Source organism: Balaenoptera borealis (genome assembly GCF_965194805.1).
Source record: "Balaenoptera borealis genome assembly, chromosome: 16".
In the NCBI taxonomy this organism is placed as follows: domain Eukaryota; kingdom Metazoa; phylum Chordata; class Mammalia; order Artiodactyla; family Balaenopteridae; genus Balaenoptera; species Balaenoptera borealis.
This window is the reverse complement of record NC_138872.1, coordinates 15,785,042-15,802,922: the sequence shown is the minus strand read 5'-3', so window position 1 is coordinate 15,802,922 and position 17,881 is coordinate 15,785,042. Positions and strand designations below refer to the sequence as shown.

Below are 17,881 nucleotides of genomic sequence, written 5' to 3'. Positions count from 1 at the left end.
ACTCTTAATTTAACCTCCCATGTTTGTCATAGTCAGAAAAATCCAAATTATCTGGAAGTTGTGAGCAGCACCTATCTTTGATTTCAGGGAATAGTCAGGTATACAACTGCCCATCAGAGAGTCTTGGTGAGACTATCTGAAACTCCCAGCTGCCTGGTTATTTTTTACTTTTGGTCACGTCTGAGTGTATACTCTCCACTTTCTGTTTCTGTGATACCTACAGAACCCACGTGTTTCGACAGAAGTACCAAAGTCTTGCTAATGGAGAGCAAGACTCTTCTATGTCTTCCTTGGCGTCTAGTCTAAGACCATGTTTCAGTTCATAGCTAAGCTTGCATTAAACATCTTCTCTGAACAGAGAGTTATGCCATCTTAATTCATGGAATCTCAAGATTTAAATGGATTCTGAAGGTTATAGCTAATGCTTAAATCCACTCTATAACATTTCAGCCACATGAGGACTCATTTACTGTTTAGATGCTCCAGTGGTGGGAATCTAGGGACTTCTTAAGGCAGTCTAAACCATTTCGTAACAACGTTTATTGTTAGAAAATTCTTACTCCTGTGGAACTGAAGTCAGCCTCTTGGTAGCTCTTCACCCTCTGGTCCTGATTCTGCTGTTCAGGGTGACCAAGGACATGTATAACATGTCCATAGACCAGCCCTTCAGCTTCCCTTAGAGGTCTCTTAGCTTGCCTTTATTGTCATTTACCAGTGAATACTTTGTAAAGAAATTCCTAAGATGCTAATTGTAAAATAAATAATGCATTTTGTATTCTAGTTGCTAGCAAGTAAAATGTATTTTATGTTTCAATTTCTTCATCCACAGGCAGCTGAAAAAGTTAGATGAAGATAGTTTAACTAAACAACCAGAAGAAGTGTTTGATGTCTTAGAGAAACTTGGAGAAGGGTGAGTACACAGAAAATGTAGGTGGACGAGTAGGCCCCAGTCTTTTCCCTGCCCCGACACCAGAAGGATGTGAACCTTTCTCGTGGCAATAATTTGGAAAACTAAGGAAAAGAAAGGGGAATGTTGCATATCACCACTGCTCTGGGTAGTGTAGGAGGTAAATTTAATGCTTGAAATGCCCTTTCCCTCTTCCCCCAATCAGTTCTGTAGACAGATATAGTGATTCCTGGTGTTTTCAACACCATGGACATCTATTGTTTTCTCTCTTGTAAAATCTGTGGTTTGCATGATCTTATCTATTTAACAGATAACACTAATTAGTTTTTACTTCATTTAAAATTTTTTTATTAATCAGACATATTTTAATTTTCTGTTCATAGCTTCTGAGAGATATGCAATGACTTGTTTCATGAAAAAAACAATGGAGGGACTTCCCTGGCGGTCCAGTGGTTAAGGCTCCACACTTCCACTGCAGGGGGCACGAGTTCCATCCCTGGTCAGGGAACTAAGATCCTTCATGCCACGGGGAGCAGCAAAAAAAACCCAAAAAAACCCCCAAAAAATGGAATTCAGCATTTTATCAATAGTTAATGCAGCTTTGGAAAATACAGTAAATAAGTCAAGGACTGTCACTACCTTTACATCTTTCCTAAGAGATCCAGAATTACAGATTGGGAACCAGAGGACTTCTTGAAACACAGATTGTGAATGAGTTTATAAAATACTGGTGAAATGATATTTGGTAATAGATAGTGGCCGTCATTGGCTTTCCTGATACAATAAAGGTTATATCATAAGTTTTTATACTTTTGCATATATTGATACTTCTAATCTTTGTATGTTTATTTCTTTTTCTTAAGGACCAAGACATTAAAATATTAGAGACACCCTTTCTTAAGTTTTTGTTGTTCATTTTTGAATAGGTAGTCAAGTCACATGATTCAGAATTTTAAAAGTGTAAAAGTGTTACAATGAAAAAAATTTGCCTCCTGTCTCTATCTCTCAGCCACCCAGAAGCAACCAGTATAGCAGTTTTTTATGTGTTCTTCAGAGGTAGTTTATGCATACATAAGCAAATAAACGTGTGGGTGTGTGTTTGTGTAATTTTGTAAAATCTCTTGGGAGTACTTCTGGTTCAAGAGAAGACCTGAAATGTTAACTTATAAAAATGTCAAATTAATGTCTGTTCTTTAAAATCAGCTTTTATATGTCATTAGATTATTTTGGAGTTTAGTGTTATTTATGCCTATAGATATGCAATGTTAAACCCAATCCTGGATAACATGGAATAGGTTTTCATGGATTACCTCCTTGTGAAAAACATTAGTCATCATCTTTTTGTAAGTTGGAAAAATACTCTTTGGAATCAAGCAAGAAATCAAGCAGAGAAGGGAAGTAAAAGATGACACCAGCTGCGCTGCTAAAAGACAAGTACACGATGAATCTGAAACCACAATTTGACTTGGCATTGTTAAAGGTATGGGGGGGAGAAACCCAGTCCTTCTATGTCTCTTGCCTGCCATTTTCGGCTCTAACTTGATATCCTTGGTATTTACTCAAGGCAGTGAGTCAAAGGCCCTTAATCTAACCATGCTCACAGGTTATACTTAGAATAAGATCAAGAGTGGTAGGCATAGTTGACTATGTATGTAACTAACTTGTTTCTTTCATTTTTAATGAAAGTATATTACAGTTGTAAGAACCTAGACTCTGAAGTTAGACATACCTGGGTTAAAACTTGCTCTACTGTTTGTTTATTAGTCATAATAAACAAGTGAGCTCGAGCAAATTGCTGAATATTTTGAAACTTCGCAAGCCTCAACTATAAAGTGGGGATATTTGCATCTCCCTCATAGGGTTATGTTGAGTGTTTCATGAGATGGGACTGAAGTACTTAGTACAGTGCTTGTCACCTAATAAGACCTCGTTAAATGGCAACTATTATTATTTTATTTTTAAATATATCAATTGAAGCATTTTTTCAGATCTTATCATGACAAAGTTAAGTCTTAAGTCTTAAAGTATATTTAGGTGTTCTTGAAGGGAGCTCTGTTTGGGTTGTTTGGTTGTGAGGAATGTCAAAAGAATACTGTAGACAGAGAGTGATCAGGAATGTAAAATAAGGAGAAATAAGCTAATTATGATTATTTTAAATTATGTTTTAGATCTATGGATGTCTTCATTAAGGACCTTGGAAATTTCCCTGTAAAGACATCACCAGAGAGAAAACAATTAAAACTTCAGATCTTCCCATGTTATCATCATATTGTTTTTTTAAATGATACCACAAGTGCTTGGATTTCTGTCATCCCGACTGAATGAGCCTGAACAAGCTTCATTTAATGAGCAAAATCCCAAAGGAAAACCCAAACTGTGCTTCCTTCCTAAACACAAATGGCCATGCCATCCCTAAATAGTTCTGGAAAATGAATGGATTGTGAACTCTCACTGACATGGGCTTTGTGAAATGAGCTCTGGCTAAAAGATTGTATCGGATTCCCAAGGCTGCAGCTATTCTGCATTTTGAGGAAATCATGTGGATCTGTGGCAGAGCAGAGCCAAAGCTCCAGACCAGGATGGATGGATAGCACTTGGAAAGTGTTTTGAATTAGAGCCTAGCGCCTTTTTTTTTTCTCTTATACTTAAAGTTTTACACATTGACTCATTTAAGTTTTTAATCATAGGATAATAACAAAAACATCTTGCCCATGGTTTCATAGCTAGTGAGTGGTATTAAGACTTATGCCTGGTTAATTTGGCCTCAAATACTGTATAATTTCTATGTTTCTGCATTGACCCTTGCCTTGCATAGCTTGTGTGAAGCACCTCCATCCCCACCATCTTTATTCTCTGCCAGTTAAAATTCATTGAATCACTGTAGTTTTTGTTGTAGGGAATTAGGTCTTAAGGGACTTGCCTATAAGGGAGCATGACTGCTGAAGCCTTCTAAATCCTCTGTACTGTAAGTGTGATCTGTGGAATCATGAATCTTAATTGTTCCTATGAGCTCTTGGAGTTTTCTTGGCTGTCAAGATAGCATAGTGAGGTGTGGAGGGTGTTCTGGTCAAGACTGCTGAGTAAGTGCACGTAGGAACCTCTCCTTTCCAGTTCAAATATATAAGAATAATAAATGAAAATTATTTTTTTAAATATAAGGATACATAGCCAGCTATAGACCAGGGATAGAAAAGATAGCTGTCGTAGTAAGAGGAGAGTAAAGCATGCCTTGTCCTTGTCGGGAGACTGTAGATGGGCTTCCTGTATGAAGTTGTGGTATCATTTGCCTGTGGCCTGGGGAAAAAGCAGAGGGACTGGTCTGACTATAGGAACTGGGCCTGGGCTGTATTCAGGTATGGTGTCTTGAGGGGTGAAAACCCTAAATCCTAGTGCAAGACCTGGTTTAAATTGTACAGCCTAGATGACTGAGCTGGGGGAACCGTGAAACCATCCTGACATCATGAAACACTCATGACAGTGAGCACTGTGTAGAGAAGAATCATTCAAAATAAAAGGAAACCCATACAAGGAAATCCAGTGCCGTGAGATAATCAACAGACCTAACAAGTGGGAGAACTCCCACCCAAGGAAATAGAAATAATGGAGCCATCTGAAACAGGATTTAACGTTTGTTTACGATTTTCAAAAAGTTAAAAGGAGGGAATAACATCCTTAAAAGGAGAACACGAGATTATTAACATGAACAACCCATGAAAAAGAAAAAGTTGGGAATCTTGACAATGAAAACTACAATAATTGAAGTTCTAGAGCCCAATAAATTGGATAAACAGTCAACTAGACAAGCTGAAGAGAGAATTTGTGAATTGAAAGCTAGAAGTGAGTGATCACAGAATGCAGGACAAAAATGTACTGTTGGAAACTAGGAAGACAGCATGGATTGAGGAGGTCCAATATAGGTCCAATAGAAACTCTAGAAGGAGATTAGAAGTGATAGAGAGGAAATAAAGAGATAATACTAAGAATTTTCCAGACTTGAATAAAGCCTTCAGATTGAAGAAGCTTATGAAGTGCCAAAAAAATCGACTTCTAGTTATAGTAAAATTACAGAATGTTAAGGATAAAGAGAAATCTGAAAAGCTACAGAAAGAGATTACCCATGAAAAATGATAACCTGATGACAACTGACTTCTTTACAGCAATAGAAGATGAAAAACTACAGTAAAAGAGCTGAGGGAAACTATTGTCAAAGAAGAATTCTATATCCAGAAAAACTCGTTCCAGAGTGAGGGTGAAATAAAGACCTTTTCACATGTATGGGACCTAGGGTATCAAGAATAACTTTGGATGAAGTTACAGAATACCCAACTAACAGTGGCTAACCAATAAGAGCATTTAATAACTAAGTAGCAAAAAATCTGGGGGTGAAAGATTCCAGAATGGCTAACTGGCTTGATAATGGTTTAGCGTTTGTGTAATTCTCATAGTCTCAAGATGGCCGTGTTAGTTTCAAGCATCATGCCTCATGTGACAGTAACCAAAGCAGGAAAGGAAGTGGCAGGTGAAAATGGGCCACCTTGTTTGCTTCTCTCTTACCAGGGAGGAAAGTTTTTCCTAGAGACCCTTCAGAAGAATTCCCCTTAAATTTCATTGGCTGGAACTAGGTCATATGCTTACTACTAGTTCAGTCACTGGCAGAAGGGGATAGAAATCCTGCAACTGGCTTGGACCACCGTGCTTTATCCCCGGGGACCAAGCATTTGCCACCCTCACAAATCAGGGTTATCGTATCAAGGAAGAAGGGTCAGTGGTTGGATCTTCCAGACATGGTCAGCAGTTGCCTTTCCCTGGCAAAAAAAAAAAAGTTTTAGGCAACATTTAAGTATCATTATACTAGTTTTGCCAATATAAGGGATTCTGATGGAATGGAAATTTTTTTTGTGTGCTCTACATAGATTTTTAAAAAAAGTTTTCTGTGACTTTCACATTGAAACAATCCTTGAGCATCATTTTGTTCGAGCACTCAGCTACTTTGATGTATTAGGTGGCACTGTTAAGATCTTTTTTTTCACTAAGACAGTATGAAGAAACAGGTGTGTTTGGGAAATATGAAAGACAATTTACTCGTTATTTCACTGACAGCCATCCAGAATTTCAGTGAAAATATAATCTATGCAAGATGATGATATCTCATTTAACCATCACAATTGTCTTGTAGTAGTATTGTTGTCATTTTACAGTTGAGAAAATTGAGGCACAAGGTTAGTAATATGTCTGTAAATGAGAGCTGATATGTAGTGGTGGTAGGACTCCAATCCTGGGTCTTTAGATTCTGAATCTACTGTTCTTTTAGCCCCCAAATTGAATAGCTACATAACCTTTTATTTATCTTGATAATAAACTCGTAAGGGAAGATGGAGCAAAAGGCAAAAAGAATTTGTATGTGCTCTGTTCACCTGATACTAGCATTTAAGAGGCTTACATTTTTAGTTTCCTTAATGTTTTAAGTATTATTGCAAGTAAGAGGAGAAAGGACTAAAAGACCTCATGGTATTAGAATGAGTGCAAGAATACCAAGACCCCCATTTTTGTACCCCAATACAGATGTGGAAAGAATCTAGTCTTTGTATTCTGACAGACCTGGATTCATATCCTGGACTGACCGCTTATTTATCACTTATGTGACCTTGGGCAAGTCATGTAACCTCTCTGAGCCTTTTCACATTTGCCTGTAAAATAGGGATGATGAACCCTTCATGACCCCCTTTTTTGTAAGGATGAACCTCAGATGATGCAATTTCTAGCAGACATCAGACATGGTAGATACTGTAATTATCACTGTTATTTCCTACTAATACATTCAGTAAAATTTAAATGTGAAGTTTTTAAGATGCCATTTTGTGGTAAGTTCTCTTAAGGACAATTTTTCCCTGAAGTACTTTAGCTATCTCAATTTTGCAAGTGTAGCTAAGTATATATGTCTTGGGCATGTAGGGATATAAATTAGAATTGTGAGTTGCTTGTGTTTTACCACTTTTTATCTCTTGGCTTTGCTTTGACTTTGTAAATGTTTTCCTTCCCCCAATTACAGGTCCTATGGCAGCGTGTACAAAGCTATTCATAAAGAGACAGGTCAGATTGTTGCTATTAAGCAAGTTCCTGTGGAGTCAGACCTGCAGGAGATAATCAAAGAAATCTCTATAATGCAGCAATGTGACAGGTAAAGGCATCTGGTGTTATTTTGGAGATAACATGGTTTCGAACATGCTGTGATAATTTAGAGTTTGACGCCTAGAATTGCATTTACTTAGGTAGTTTGCAAATGGAAGAGTTTAGTGGAATCACTACGAATGTTCTTTTCAGAAAGAAAAATGATGAAAAAGTTTGTGTTTCAGCAGCTAAACTTTCAGAGTTTCTATTTTTGCATTGTTTTGTTTTGTTTTGTTTCAGTTTAGCCCTTTTCAAAACTAGGAAGAAGAGGCAAGGAGGCAGAAGGTGGTGCTGGCTAGCCTTTTTTTTTTTTTTTTGATAATGATCTCTCTTACTTCCTATTGAGAAAACATTTCTACAGAGACAGCTAAGAAGAGATCATTCAAATGGTTTTCGCTCCAGAAACCTTAGTATAGCAAATGGACCTATAAAAAGAGAATACTTATTTATGTATTACTGTTCTGTTCTTTCCTTCACAATTTTAAGAAATGATTCCAGCTGAGAGTAGTTAAGTATTTTATTTTTGAGGAACTAAGATTTGTCAAATGCTGCAAGCAGGAAGTCGGGCCAGCAGGCGACCACAGAAAAGCACGTGGTTTGCCCTGAAGCTCCATGACAACATGGGAGGTCACTGTGGTGGAGCAGGCTTCCTCAGTTTAGATTGGTGAGAAACACAAACTGAAGGGCAGTGGCAGCTCTGGGGAGTTGAAAGGAGAATGAGAAAGTCTTGCACCTTGAGGCTGCCTTCATCCTTCTGAAGCTCTTTTGGTCCGCAGATCAACTCAGTACCTCCTGTTTGTAAAGCTTGTACCTTAAGGCAGGTGGGGCTACCTGCTAGGCATTTTGCCCAGGAGCCCTTAAGTCTTGTAGACTTGTGAACGCAATCACTTCTCTTCTCCCTCCCTCCCTTTCTTTTTTTCTTTATACTTTTGTGGTTACTCTGTACTGGCTAAAACCCTCCTATTTCTTGATTGGAGGGACCAGAGTAAGGTAGCAGTTTTTCTTTGCCTCTTGCGTAAGATACATTACAGGAGCTCTTTCCAGTGGGCAAATTGGAACTTTGCCACTTTTGGTAGACTGTGCAAGAGCTGTGTTCCAAACAGAGTGTGCAAATGTCTCTAATTAAAGATGAGGGATTTCAAAGAGCCTACTCTGTGCTAAGAAATACAGAGAGATACAGGGCAGAGTGCTGGTCCTCTTAGAGTTTATAGACTTTAATCGGACAGGCCAGGCTTATAGATGTACAGGAGAATCTAGTCGACAATACAAGATTGTATAGGACATACTCCGGCAGTGAGTACCTGACTGTAATTGCCTTGTAGAGGCATTAAATACTATAGAAATTCAGGGAAGGGAGAGCAGGTGTGGTGATCTGTATCTTAAGAGGTTTATTCATCCATTTCTTCATTAATATTCATTTTGTGTATGTGTGTATTTTTTTTCCTGCTGTCCTTGTCATTGGCATGTTTCCCAAGGATGAAGGGGCGTTTGAAATTTTGAGAGTTAATGCAGCTGAGTTGGTTTTAGCATCTTCCCTTACTATGTTATGCAGTATTATTTAGCCCTGATAATGATCTAGCTAAAGCTGGTAGCTTCAGAGGACAAATTATTTCATTTTAAAGGGATTTTAACTTTTTTCTGAAATCTGTCCTCAAGACCCAAACTTTCAGGTCTGATTCTGAATATTTTTCCTTTACAATAGATTGTAGTGTGATTTTATTTTTTTCCTTGTTACAAAGTATATGTGACTTCTTGGAAAAATGCAAATAAAAAAAGAAAGGAAACCACTTTTCTCTTTGGAGAGAGAATCGTTGTTAAATACTACTTGGTATACATATCCTTCCATATCTCTTTTTCACCATGCTTACTATTATGTAAACTGCATTTTTGTTTGTTTGTTTTTTGGTAAACAGAATATCGTCTCGTATTATCAAGTATTCTTCTATAACATTTTCCATGGATTCATGGTTGTTGCATTAAACGGATATATCATTATCTCTTAAAGAAACTCCCTAATGTCAGACATTTAGATGGTATCTAAATTTTCACTTTTATACACAGTACTGTGATGTTACCTGTTTCTTTTTGAATATCTGTAATTCTTTTCTTAGGATGAATTGCAGACTTACAAATGCTGTGTTGAGGGACCCACACATTTTTTGCCCTACTATGATTGCCCTCCAGAAATCAGTACTATTTTACATTCTCATCAAGCGGGTGCATGTTTTAACCTTAAATATGAATAATTGATCTTTTGAGCTGAGAAATTAATTTTCATGTGTTTAACGCATGACTTAATAGGGATGTTTGAAGGCTGTTCAACTAACTTGTATTGTCTCTCTCTCTAGCCCTCATGTAGTCAAATATTATGGCAGTTATTTTAAGAACACAGACTTGTGGATTGTGATGGAGTACTGTGGGGCAGGTTCTGTGTCTGATATCATTCGATTACGAAATAAAACGGTAAGTTTACTTTCTGGAATGGTAGGTATTTCCCCCTTTCCATAGTTCTTTCCCCCTCTGCTTTTTGACGTCGCTTAAATGTGGCAGTTTTGATACCAACCAACCTAGTCCAGTGAAGTGCTTTGCTTATTTCTAACTGGGGACAAAAATGACTATCAAATCTTGGTTAAGCAATGAGTTCTGAGTGTTCAAATTTGGTTGGGTTTTCTCCTACCCAGCGTGTTCACAGATTAGCTTCCACTAAGTCCTCCTAATCAGAGGAAACTCTCTGTGAAAGATGATTTGCTGTTACTGTGATTGCTGAGAGAAAAGCTAGGAGTCATGGGTTCTAGTTTGGGTTCAGTTGCTTAAACTCTTTGTTTATTCATTCAGTAAGTATTTCTAGAACACTGGTCTAGGCCTTTGGGATCCAGTAGTAAATAAGACAAGGACCATGCTCTCGTGGTAGCGCATTTTCTGTTAGGGCAACAAAAAGCAAATTAATGGTAACCAGAGAATATATAGCAGATAGAACTGCTGTGAAGGCAGGGAGTGACAATAAAGTGATAGTGAGTGCTTGGTGGGCTACTTGCGAGGAAATGGCTGAGAAATGTTTAAATGTCACTCGGGGAGGCGACATTTAAAGTAAAACGTGAATGACAAGAAGGAGCCATGAGTTCTAAAAGAACATTCTAGGTAGAATGAATTTGGCATGTTTGAGTGCTGGAGAGAAGGCCACTAGATGACTAGAGAGGAATAGGTAAGGGGGAAGCTGTAGGAGGTGAGGTGAGGCAGGGGGGCAGGGCTAGATTATGTTGTGTATTATTGGCCGTGATAATGAGTTTGATTTTTTTCCATGTACAATAGGAAACCGTTGCTGGGTTCTAAGCAAGTGAGTGAGCCATCTGATATAAAAGATAACTTCTATAAACAACAAGGTCCTACTGGGTTGGCCAAAAAGTTTGGTTGGGTGTTTTTTTGTTTTTTTTTTAAATTTAATTTAATTTATTTTTTTATACAGCAGGTTGTTATTAGTTATCCATTTTATACATATTAGTGTATATATGTCAATCCCAATCTCCCAATTCATCCCACCACCACCACCCCCGCCACTTTCCCCACTTGGTGTCCATACGTTTGTTCTCTACATCTGTATATCTATTTCTGCCCTGCGGACCGGTTCATCTGTACCATTTTTCTAGGTTCCACATATATGCGTTAGTATACGATATTTGTTTTTCTCTTTCTGACTTACTCTGTATGACAGTCTCTAGATCCATCCACGTCTCTACAAATGACCGAATTTCGTTCCTTTTTACGGCTGAGTAATATTCCATTGTATATATGTACCACATCTTCTTTATCCATTCGTCTGTCGATGGGCATTTAGGTTGCTTCCATGACCTGGCTATTGTAAATAGTGCCGCAGTGAACATTGGGGTGCCTGTGTCTTTTTGAATTATGGTTTTCTCTGGGTATATGCCCAGCAGTGGGATTGCTGGGTCATATGGTAATTCTATTTTTAGTTTTTTTTTTTTTTTTTTTAAAGGAATTCCTTTATTTTTTTATTATTTATTTATTTATTTATTTATGGCTGTGTTGGGTCTTCGTTTCTGCGCGAGGGCTTTCTCCAGTTGCGGCAAGTGGGGGCCACTCTTCATCGCGGTGCGCGGGCCTCTCACTATCGCGGCCTCTCTCGTTGAGGAGCACAGGCTCCAGACGCGCACGCTCAGTAGTTGTGGCTCACGGGCCCAGTTGCTCCGCGGCATGTGGGATCCTCCCGGACCAGGGCTCGAACCCGTGTCCCCTGCATTGGCAGGCGGACTCTCAACCACTGCGCCACCAGGGAAGCCCTATTTTTAGTTTTTTAAGGAACCTCCATACTGTTCTCCATAGTGGTTGTATCAGTTTACATTCCCACCAACAGTGTGAGAGGGTTCCCTTTTCTCCACACCCTCTCCAGCATTTGTTGTTTGTAGATTTTCTGATGAGGCCCATTCTAACTGGTGTGAGGTGATACCTCATTGTAGTTTTGATTTGCATTTCTCTAATAATGAGTGATGTTGAGCAGCTTTTCATGTGCTTCTTGGCCATCTGTATGTCTTCTTTGGAGAAATGTCTATTTAGGTCTTCTGCACATTTTTGGATCAGGTTGTTTGTTTTTTTAATATTGAGCTGCATGAGCTGTTTATATATTTTGGAGATTAATCCTTTGTCCGTTGATTCATTTGCAAATATTTTCTCCCATTCTGAGGGTTGTCTTTTGGTCTTGTTTATGGTTTCCTTTGCTGTGCAAAAGCTTTTAAGTATCATTAGGTCCCATTTGTTTATTTTTGTTTTTATTTCCATTACTCTAGGAGGTGGATCAAAAAAGATCTTGCTGTGATTTATGTCAAAGAGTGTTCTTCCTATGTTTTCCTCTAAGAGTTTTATAGTGTCTGGTCTTACATTTAGGTCTCGAATCCATTTTGAGTTTATTTTTGTGTATGGTGTTAGGGAGTGTTCTAATTTCATTCTTTTACATGTAGCTGTCCAGTTTTCCCAGCACCACTTATTGAAGAGACTGTCTTTTCTACATTGTATATCCTTGCCTGCTTTGTCATAGATTAATTGACCATAGGTGTGTGGGTTTATCTCTGGGCTTTCTATCCTGTTCCATTGATCTATATTTCTGTTTTTGTGCCAGTACCATATTGTCTTGATTACTGTAGCTTTGTAGTATAGTCTGAAGTCAGGGAGTCTGATTCCTCCAGCTCCGTTTTTTTTCCCTCAAGACCGCTTTGGCTATTTGGGGTCTTTTGTGTCTCCATACAAATTTTAAGATTTTTAGTTCTAGTTCTGTAAAAAATGCCATTGGTAATTTGATAGGGATTGCATTGAATCTGTAGATTGCTTTGGGTAGTATAGTCATTTTCACAATATTGATTCTTCCAATCCAAGAACATGGTATAGCTCTCCATCTGTTGGTATCATCTTTAATTTCTTTCATCAGTGTCTTATAGTTTTCTGCATACAGGTCTTTTGTCTCCCTAGGTAGGTTTATTCCTAGGTATTTTATTCTTTTTGTTGCAATGGTAAATGGGAGTGTTTCCTTAATTTCTCTTTCAGATTTTTCATCATTTGTGTATAGGAATGCAAGAGATTTCTGTGCATTAATTTTGTATCCTGCAACTTTACCACATGCATTGATTAGCTCTAGTAGTTTTCTGGTGGCATATTTAGGATTCTCTATGTATAGTATCATGTCATCTACAAACAGTGACAGTTTTACTCCTTCTTTTCCAATTTGTATTCCTTTTGTTTCTTTTTCTTCTCTGATTGCCGAGGCTAGGACTTCCAAAACTATGTTGAATAATAGTGGCAAGAGTGGACATCCTTGTCTTGTTCCTGATCTTAGAGGAAATGCTTTCAGTTTTTCACCATTAAGAATGATGTTTGCTGTGGGTTTGTCGTATACGGCCTTTATTATGTTGAGGTAGGTTCCCTCTATGCACACTTTCTGGAGAGTTTTTATCATAAATGGGTGTTGAATTTTGTCAAAAGCTTTTTCTGCATCTATTGAGATGATCATATGGTTTTTCTTCTTCAATTTGTTAATATGGTGTATCACATTGATTGATTTGCGTATATTGAAGAATCCTTGCATCCCTGGATAAATCCCACTTGATCATGGTGTATGATCCTTTTAATGTGTTGTTGGATTCTGTTTGCTAGTATTCTGTAGAGGATTTTTCATCTATATTCATCAGTGATATTGGTCTGTAATTTTCTTTTTTTGTAGTATCTTTATCTGGTTTTGGTATCAAGGTGATGGTGGCCTCATAGAATGCGTTAGGGAGTGTTCCTTCCTTTGCAATTTTTTGGAAGAGTTTGTGAAGGATGGGTGTTAGCTCTTCTCTAAATGTTTGATAGAATTCACCTGTGAAGCCATCTGGTCCTGGACTTGTGTTTGTTGGAAGATTTTTAATCACAGTTTCAATTTCATTACTTGTGATTGGTCTTTTCATATTTTCTATTTCTTCCTGGTTCAGTCTTGGAAGGTTATACCTTTCTAAGAATTTGTCCATTTCTTCCAGGTTGTCCATTTTATTGGCATAGAGTTGCTTGTAGTAGTCTCTTAGGGTGCTTTGTATTTCTGTGGTGTCTGCTGTAACTTCTCCTTTTTCACTTCTAATTTTATTGATTTGAGTCCTCTCCCTCTTTTTCTTGATGAGTCTGGCTAATGGTTTATCAATTTTGTTTATCTTCTCAAAGAACCAGCTTTTAGTTTTATTGATCTTTGCTATTGTTTTCTTTGTTTCTATTTCACTTATTTCTGCTCTGATCTTTATGATTTCTTTCCTTCTGCTAACTTTGGGTTTTGTTTGTTCTTCTTTCTCTAGTTCCTTTAGGTGTAAGGTTAGATTGTTTATTTGAGATTTTTCTTGTTTCTTGAGGTAGGCTTGTATTGCTATAAACTTCCCTCTTAGAACTGCTTTTGCTGCATCCCATAGGTTTTGGATTGTCGTGTTTTCGTTGTCATTTGTCTCTAGGTATTTTTTGATTTCCTCTTTGATTTCTTCAGGGATCTCTTGGTTATTTAGTAACGTATTGTTTAGCCTCCATGTGTTTATGTTGTCTATGTTTTTTTCCCCGTAATTGATTTCTAATCTCACAGTGTTGTTGTCAGAAAAGATGCTTGATATGATTTCAGTTTTCTTAATTTACTGAGGTTTGATTAGTGACCTAAGATGTGATCTATCCTGGAGAATGTTCCATGTGCACTTGAGAAGAAAGTGTAATCTGCTGTTTTTGGATGGAATGTCCTATAAATATCAATTAAATCTATCTGGTCTATTGTGTCATTTAAAGCTTGTGTTTCCTTATTAATTTTCTGTTTGGATGATCTGTCCATTGGTGTAAGTGAGCTGTTGAAGTCCCCCACTATTATTGTGTTACTGTTGATTTCCTCTTTTATAGCTGGTAGCAGTTGCCTTATGTATTGAGGTGCTCCTATGTTGGGTGCATGTATAATTGTTATATCTTCTTTTTGGATTGATCCCTTGATCCCTTGTCTCTTGTAACATTCTTTATTTTAAAGTCTATTTTATCTGATATGAGTATTGCTACTCCAGCTTTCTTTTGATTTCCATTTGCATGGAATATCTTTTTCCATCCCCTCACTTTCAGTCTGTATGTGTCCCTAAGTCTGAAGTGGGTCTCTTGTAGGCAGCATATATATGGGTCTTGTTTTTGTATCCATTCAGCGAGGCTGTGTCTTTTGGTTGGATCATTTAATCCATTTATGTTTAAGGTAATTATCGATATGTATGTTCCTATTAACCATTTTCTTAATTGTTATGGGTTTGTTTTTGTAGGTCCTTTTCTTCTCTTGTGTTTCCCACTTAGAAAAGTTGCTTTAGCATTTGTTGTAGAGCTGGTTTTGTGGTGCTGAATTCTCCTAGCTTTTTTTTTTTTTTTTTTTTTTAATTCTCTTAGCTTTTGCTTGTCTGTAAAGCTTTTGAGTTCTCCATCAAATCTGAATGAGATCCTTGCCAGGTAGAGTAATCTTGGTTGTAGGTTCTTCCCTTTCATTACTTTAAATATATCATGCCACTCCCTTCTGGCTTGTAGAGTTTCTGCTGAGAAATCAGCTGTTAACCTTATGGGAGTTCCCTTGTATGTTATTTGTCATTTTTCCCTTGTTGCTTTCAATAATTTTTCTTTTTCTTTAATTTTTGTCAATTTGATTACTATGTGATCACTGTGTGTCTTGGCGTGTTTCTCCTTGTGTTTATCCTGTATGGGATTCTCTGTGCTTCCTGGACTTGGGTGGCAATTTCCTTTCCCATGTTAGGGAAGTTTTCGACTATAATCTCTTCAAATATTTTCTCTGGGCCTTTCTCTCTCTCCTCTTCTGGGACCCCTATAATGCGAATGTTGTTGCGTTTAGTGTTGTCCCAGAAGTCTCTTAGGCTCTCTTCATTTCTTTCCATTCTTTTTTCTTTATTCTGTTCCGCAGCAGTGAATTCCACCATTCTGTCTTCCAGGTCACTTATCCGTTCTTCTGCCTCTGTTATTCTGCTCTTGATTCCATCTAGTGTATTTTTCATTTCAGTTATTGTGTTGTTCATCTCTGTTTGTTTGTTCTTTAATTCTTCTAGGTCTTTGTTAAACATTTCTTGCATCTTCTCGATCTTTGCCTCCATTCTTATTCCGAGGTCCTGGATCATCTTCACTATCATTATTCTGAATTCTTTTTCTGGAAGGTTGCCTATCTCCACTTCATTTAGTTGTTTTTCTGGGGTTTTATCTTGTTCCTTCGGCTGGTACATAGCCCTCTGCCTTTTCATCTTGTCTATCTTTCTGTGAATCTGGCTTTTGTTCCACAGGCTGCAGGATTGTAGTTCTTCTTGCTTCTGCCGTCTGCCCTCCGGTGGATGAGGCTATCTAAGAGGCTTGTGCAAGTTTCCTGATGGGAGGGACTGGTGGTGGGTAGAGCTGGCTGTTGCTCTGGTGGGCAGAGCTCAGTAAAACTTTAATCTGCTTGTCTGCTGATGGGTGGGGCTGGGTTCCCTCCCTGTTGGTTGTTTGGCCTGAGGCGACCCAATACTGGAGCCTACCCGGCTCTTTGGTGGAGCTGATGGCGGACTCTGGGAGGGCTCATGCCAAGGAGTACTTCCCAGAACTTCTGCTGCCAGTGTCCTTGTCCTCACAGTGTGACACAGCCACCCCCCAACCTCTGCAGGAGACCCTCCAACACTAGCAGGTAGGTCTGGTTCAGTTTCCTACGGGGTCACTGCTCCTTCCCCTGGGTCCCGATGCACACACTACTTTGTGTGTGCCCTCTAAGGGTGGAGTCTGTTTTTACCCCAGTCCTGTCGAAGTCCTGCAATCAAATCCCGCTAGCCTTCAAAGTCTGCCTCTCTAGGAATTACTCCTCCCATTGCCGGACCCCCAGGTTGGGAAGCCGGACGTGGGGCTCAGAACCTTCACTCCAGTGGGTGGACTTCTGTGGTATAAGCGTTCTCCAGTTTGTGAGTCACCCACTCAGCAGTTATGGGATTTGATTTTATTGTGATTGCGCCCCTCCTACCATCTCATTGTGGCTTCTACTTTGTCTTTGGATGTGGGGTATCTTTTTTGGTGAGTTACAGTGTCTTCCTGTCAGTGATTGTTCAGCAGTTAGTTTTGATTCTGGTGCTCTCGCTGGAGGGAGTGAGCACACGTCCTTCTACTCCGCCATCTTGAAACAATCTCCTCGGTTGGGTTCTTCCATAAGATGTTACGGAAAAACCTGAACGAACTTTTTGGCCAACCCAATTTATTTGATATCCTGTGTTTAAACCATAATGGAAAAGAATATGAAAAAGAATGTATGGATATGTATAACTAAATCACTTTGCTGTACAGCAGAAATTAACATTGTAAATCAACTATACTCCAATAAATTTTTTAAAATATAAAATAAAAATATAAATATATAAAAAATAAAAAGATAACTTCTGTGTGGACTGTGAATGGATAAGAGTAGAAGCAGGGACTTCCTTAGCCTTTAGTTTTTTGTTTTGTTTTAATACGAAAAATAGGCATAATAGTACCTATTTTAAGTATATGCAGAATTTTGAAAATTAATTTAATTTTGTGAAAATACCTTGTAAATTGTGAGGTGCTATACAAATTATAAGGTGGGAGTGTTTTAAAACTCCGTTTTAACTTGGATTATCCATACTACTATATCCTTTTCTTAATTTACATTATTCAGAGTTAGTGTGTTTGTCTAATTAAATACCACGTTCTTTAGCTAGGAGTAATATCCTAACGTAAGATATATGTTAAGAAGTCCCAAATCTTCAATAATTAATTTATTGAATTAAAAATAGGGTTCCAAGGTTTCTTATATGCAGCATGAAGTTATTTTGTTTCAGGTATTTTAAAACAATCCAAAATTAATTTTAATGATGCTTTTGATGTTTTTTGATGTTTTAATATTAGTTTATTACATTCATGTAATTTTTAACTATTAAGTGCTAATCTTTAACTATTACATATTATTTTGCAAAATGTTTTAACTCTGCACTGTCCAGCCTGATAGCTAGCCCCCGTGGTTACTGACAACTTGAAATGTGGTTAGTCTGAATTGAAATGTGCTGTAATATAAAATACCAGATTTTGAAGTATTATTACCAAAAAAAGAACATAGAAAATCTTTAACTTTTTGGTATATTGGAATGATAATATTTTTTGGATAAATATGGTTAAGTAAAATATACAATCAAAATTAATTTTGCTTGTTTCATTTTCTTTTTAATGTGTGGCTACTAGAAAATTAGAAGTTATGTATGTGGCTCACATTATATTTCTGTTGGGCAGTGCTACCTTAAC

General features: G+C 37.8%; 1 protein-coding gene across 4 annotated transcripts in view; it reads left to right on the top strand.

Annotated features, from left to right (window-relative positions):
• The window catches only part of STK4 (serine/threonine kinase 4), a 100,398-nt gene that overhangs the window by 9,539 nt on the left and 72,978 nt on the right, over positions 1 to 17,881 (top strand). For all 4 annotated transcript variants that reach the window (XR_014235981.1, XM_082361755.1, XM_082361756.1 and 1 more), the window contains exons 2-4: positions 830 to 910; positions 6,957 to 7,085; positions 9,424 to 9,538. Coding sequence is in view for 3 of the 4 variants with exons in the window: in XM_082361755.1 (XP_082217881.1) it covers positions 830 to 910; positions 6,957 to 7,085; positions 9,424 to 9,538 (325 nt within the window). In the remaining variant the exon portion in view is untranslated. The remainder of the gene's footprint in view (positions 1 to 829; positions 911 to 6,956; positions 7,086 to 9,423; positions 9,539 to 17,881) is intronic.